Genomic DNA, 5,745 nt, shown 5'->3' with positions numbered 1-5,745 from the left:
ATTCACAGCAGTCCCTTGAGAGAACTCTCTCCGTTGAGATAACCTCCATTCATTACTTTGCCTTTACAAATCTCTCCTTCAATAGCAGCACTTAGAAAAGAAAACTAAAATGGCGGTGGTGTTTGTTTCACAGACAAAGTTGTTGATATGATGAGAACACGTGGGGGTTTGGGTGGCTGGAGTGACCCAGACTGGGTCTGGGTCCTATAGTAGTCTGGTTCTGGGTCTTGGTCTGGTCCAGATGCTGGTCACTACTCATGTTCGTTGTTTAAGGATTCAGGACTGGACTCTGCATCATCACTAAGTGCCTCTGTGTTCGTGAACGTCCCGGCCAGCGAGGTTCTAAGTCGTGGTTTGACCGGGGTTATCTCAGACAGGATGATGTTGTCATTATTACTGACCAGCGTGGTCTTATCCATGATCTCCTTGCTGTGCTTGGACACTACCGCGTCCAAGAAGTCATACTTGTGAGACAGCGTCCCGCTCTCAAACAGGTACTTGGTCAGATAGGAGAACGCGACATTACCCAGAAACGACGCTACCATGGAGACAGTCTTGAAGGGGAACCTCTGCTGGATGAAATACTCCACATCCCCAGTGAGGTGGTGGACCTTCTCCTGCCTCACCCAGCCAGGGTAGTACAGGAAGGGGGGTAGGTGGAGGTATGGCTCCCCTCCTCCGATACGCAGCAGCAGACCAAACACATATCCTGCCACTGACCCGTACGTGTTGGTTCCCTTAATGAAGAGCACACTGAGCAGCTGGGGGAAGATGATGACGTAAACGAGGTCAGAGCTGAGGTACCACAGGCCGTACACCGTTCCCGTTAGCAATGCCATCGCTGTGGCGAGAGCTCCAAACACGAAGATGGTGATCCGCATCACCCACACAATCTCACGGTCCGATGCCTGGGTGGAGAGGGGGTCATACAAGACAGGCCAGATTAGAGGAGGCTAAATGTGTACTTACATTTGTAGTTGATTTGTTTAATTTGATTATTTAAAAAAAAAAATGTTTTTTTGATGGTTTTATTTTTCATTTTATTTTTATATATCACTTTGAGAGATTACCTCCCACACCTTAGATTAACAGTGGATAGAATCAATTATGAAGCAATTCAATAAGTCTTCATCTATCCCACAACAGGCTAGACAGGGTAGTGTGAATTTGTACATGCTCAAAGACCAGCATACATACAGGTGTGATGAAGGATTTATTGATTGATTGACTAATGGACTGATTGATGCCCTCACCGACTGTCTTGAAGCTAGCTGGTAAATATTACTGGAGGTAAGTTTGTGTGTGTGTGTGTGTGTGTGTGTGTGTGTGTGTGTGTGTGTGTGTGTGTGTGTGTGTGTGTGTGTGTGTGTGTGTGTGTGTGTGTGTGTGTGTGCGTGTACACTCACCGACTGTCTGAATGCAAGTTGGTAGATGTTCCGGGCGAACATTGAACTGGCTGAAAGGATGGATGAGTCAGCTGATGACATCACAGCAGCAGACACCGCCCCCAGACCAAAAAAGGAGATGTAGGAGGGGCACAGGTGCTGAAGCACGATGGGAAGGATCATATCTGACTGGTCCTTCTCTTTGGGAGTAATTGGCCCGTATGTTGTCTGGTTCCAGTCTGGGAGAGCGACAGACACAGAGTTGCTCAATAGTTGGTCAATCTATATATATATATATATATATATATATAGCTATAATATATCCAATAAAACATGAACTGTGGTATTAATGTGTTGACATTGTCCGTATCAAAAAAGAATGCTTCTGGGTACTGTAAAAAAAAATACCAGGTGGACTATACCATCACATGTAGATGATTTCAGTTTTCAGAATAACGTGTACTTGTATACTCATAAAAAAGAGAAGTTGCATAAATATGTTGAGGTAGATGTAATTGGATTTGGCCTCCAGATTAAAGATACTACTCTGAAAATATTAATTTAATCTCTCTGATGATCGGGACAACAACATGTCTTTCAGCAGGAGAAAAACAGTCTCAGAAGATGAGTAAATCATCACTCTGTCTCATTTTTTATATGTTTATATACAGTATGTATGTTCCCTCTCCCACTCGACCGTGGTGCCTCCCCCTCCCCCTCTGGAGGATCAGCAGCTGTTGATTAATGGTGACTTCAGATCAACCATGTTAATTAGTCCCCCTTCAGATGTAATATTCAGACTTCTCATCATCTAATGAATCTCCTCCCCTCTGCATGACAGCAACCGCCTGCTGTTGTTTATCCTCCTCTGAATCCTGTCTGTTTTATACATCTGAGGTGTGCTGTATGTAAACAAGCTAATAGTGAATGATGTGTCTTTTGATCAAACTTCCCATTGCTGAATGTATGTAAGAGTAGATCCTTGGATATTTGAACTGGGCGTGTGTGTGTGTGTGTGTGTGTGTGTGTGTGTGTGTGTGTGTGTGTGTGTGTGTGTGTGTGTGTGTGATTACCTGTGGAGGCCCCTATAGCTCCTATGAGGACCGAGGGAACAGCCATGATGAGGCAGCCGAAGGCGGCCAGGAAGGAGAGGACCTGGGCGTAGGTAGCTGAAGAGGCAGAAAGAACCCGTTGAAAATACACCTGCCAGGGAATCCCCCCCAACATCTAGAAACAAAAACACCATAGTAAATACATACAGATACCAATCACAATTGATAAATACACCTAATCTCAGGTTTATATAAACTATGACAGCATATCACATGGAGACTTAATTGCAACACATTTTGCAGGATTTTGTAATACTTGATAAGATATTCTCTCATTTATGAAACATCATCACAGGACTACGAGACATGATGTTGCAATGACATTAACTATGCTAGGACTGCAGGCTAGCCTACAGTTTACAATATGAAATGTGTTACTGACTGGGTATAAGTGCGTAAAATGGTAATTTACCAGAAGACAGAAATTGTCGATCCACATCCAGGTGTCTGCTGAGTCGATCTTCCCCAGCCAGGGAGACTGATAGATCACCTCTTTGGCTGTTATAGTGATGTCAGACACTGCGGGGTTTGATAGGGCGAAAGGCACACTGACCCACTGACAGAGAGAGAGAGAGAGAGAGAGAGAGAGAGAGAGAGAGAGAGAGAGAGTATATGTAATGTGCATTTAGAGGCTTTGAACTAAACCAAATACTGATAACTGAAACCTGCCTGCCAAAATTTGTTCAAACAATGGTATGTGTGTGCGCTTAAGAAATCATGCAAGACCTATTGTCTTGGTGCTCGGCTGATTGAAAGCAGCGAATAGTGCGCAGTAGCCTCCTTGTGTGTGCCATAAAAGTCCAGACTACTTAGCAGAGACTGCACTTGTACATTTCCATACAGGGAGGCTCTATTGGCAGTGTGTGACTCACCAGACCCAGGAAGATACAGAAGAGCTGGACCACGTCTGTGTAGGCCACAGAGTACAGCCCTCCCACCAGGGTGTAGAATATTGCAATCAGGGCTGAGATCACCACTGACATGTTGATGCCAATGTCCACGATCACACTCAGAGTAGCCCCTGTCAAAACAGAGGGCAAAAACACATCCTCAATTAGGACAGCTAGGTCATGTTGAATGTACAGATTAATAACACAAAATATTGTGGACTTAGTATAAGAATAAGTAATTATTGAGGAATGTACTGTAGGCCCATCATACATTGATTCATGTAATTTTTTTCTTAGGCCTATGTGTGTCTTGTTTTCTGAGTAGAGAGGAAAGCATTTTACTTCCACTTAGCCTAAATTCAGGAGATACATCATTTCAAGGCTTTGATTGGGATTTTTCGAATCATAAAATGAAAAGGCCAATCAACGAATTCTTTAAACTGATGGGGTTGTTGTGAAATGTGTCCCCAATAGTCCTAGTCCCTAGTCACTGTACCCAGGGCTGACAAGATGGCGGCGGACCAGAAGATCTCTCCCATAAGCGCGGGAATGAAGAGCAAGCCACCCATGCGCTTCCCGTAGATCTGCTGGAAGGGGTCGAGCATGGTGACGTATCCTCTGGAGCGCATGGGCTTGGCGAAGAACAGGCCACCTGCAAGACAGACACATCAAGCACTTTGTTTAAAAAAAAAGAGAAAAAAAAAGAAAAGAAACTCAAGCCGTATCCGGATCATAGTAATGTACAGTGCCGTGGAAATCTCGGAACCCAGAATCTTTGATTTAGTGAGACCAGCGCTATGCCAATTAACCAGACAACTGAAGCAGGGGATACTGTTGGGACCATGATAATTATAAGTCATAGCGTACTGTTTCAAATATAATGAATATGCTCTTACCTACTACCAGGCTTAGAGCATAGCCAAAGGGAGCTTGCGCCCATGCCAGGCCGAAGTCTGGCAGGTACACATACTCCGCCGTTCCGTTGATGTAGCCGCCGCCGACCCAAGTGGCTAGGAAAGATGGGGAAGATCAAATAACGACCAAAACAATTCTTGACACAAACTCTAAACACTTTTTGAATTCTTTAAGTCTTTCATTGGGCTATGTGTGTTTACATGTCTGCATAACTAAGAAAGCGTCATCATTGTTTTGATTAACCCCAAAAAAGATTGTATAGGCCCAACTGAATAACGGTCGAAAGCTACTAATAACACGTTCATTTAGTGCTTATGAATGTGTCATGAATGCTTAGAGCTAATATAAAAGAGTTCGAGATACCTTATTTTCATGAGCATTTCTTAAACTTGCTGGAAATAAATAATTTATGGATTTCCTCTATTAAAACGACTCTCCCTTCGGGGTCTTTTATTAAAACAGCATCAAAGACATTGGTTAGGAAATGCTTTGGGTGTGTTAATGCTTGCGTCAATAAAAATGTTGCACTCATGAAAAACAGGGTAATGGTAATATTAGGTACATTTAAAATGCACGTGCCTTGTATAGAAACAGCTTCTATTGAAATAGTTCACTGATTTTCGCCTGGGTTCATTATTAGCAATTTATAGGTCCGTGCGTAAAACTGTTGGAGACGGCGACTCTGGAGCAACAAAGTGTCGGGTAATTTGTTTCAATTAATTCAAGTCGATTGTCGTTGTTTCACGTATTGCAAACGGCACTAAATTACACTTATAATTACCACTTAAGAAATCATGTATATTTATGTACAAATAAGGTGCCAAAGTCTTTCTCGCGGGGTCTCCAGTTTTAATGGGTCACTCACAACTCACCGGTCATCGTGAATCCGCCAACAAATAATCCGATGTCCCTCCCACCGACCATGATGGTCTCACTCCGGTCTGTACCTTCCGAGACACCCGAGTTTTTGTTTTTCCAGGCAGCCCATATCCCCACGCCGAGAATCAGCAGGTAGAAGATAACAATCGCCACGATACCCTCCGCGTGGACGGCCATCTTCCACTCCCGAGATCAGGTTCTGAGCGAGGACTTGAATTTCATTGAGACCTAAACGAGAGAGAGGTGGAGAACACACACTAACACTCATGGCTAAGTGGTCAAAGAAGACACAATGAAACATTATTATTTTCACATGGAGAAAAGTTTTAATGTGTAGCCAAAGTGCTTCATTGATCAAACATCATATTTATACATTTGAAAATATTTCCATTTTGGGAGATGGGACAGGGACATTTGTGGAAGATAAACGAAAGGTAAGCTACCTCTGCGCGCGCGCCTCTCCCTCTGTTTCACCGTGCTTAGACAAACAATTGACTCTTTTAACACATTGGCAGACATAATAGCCCCCACAAAAGTATAATGATACGGGAAACAAAGGTTTAA

At 43.4% G+C, this 5,745-nt stretch overlaps 1 protein-coding gene across 1 annotated transcript; it reads right to left on the bottom strand.

The window, feature by feature from the left end:
* Positions 1-251: 251 nt before the first annotated feature.
* On the bottom strand, positions 252-5,358 carry LOC310812622 (high-affinity choline transporter 1-like; the record flags this gene model as incomplete). Its single annotated transcript, XM_083681250.1, has 8 exons — positions 252-908; positions 1,407-1,624; positions 2,459-2,612; positions 2,910-3,053; positions 3,370-3,518; positions 3,884-4,039; positions 4,284-4,397; positions 5,175-5,358. The coding sequence occupies 8 exons, from the start codon at positions 5,356-5,358 to the stop codon at positions 252-254; spliced, it is 1,776 nt and encodes a 591-aa protein (XP_083537376.1).
* Positions 5,359-5,745: the final 387 nt, after the last annotated feature.

Source organism: Argentina silus (genome assembly GCF_951799395.1).
Source record: "Argentina silus genome assembly, chromosome: 12".
Classification (NCBI taxonomy): Eukaryota; Metazoa; Chordata; class Actinopteri; order Argentiniformes; family Argentinidae; genus Argentina; species Argentina silus.
The sequence above is the reverse complement of the archived record's forward strand: the minus strand, read 5'-3'. Positions and strand labels throughout refer to the sequence as shown.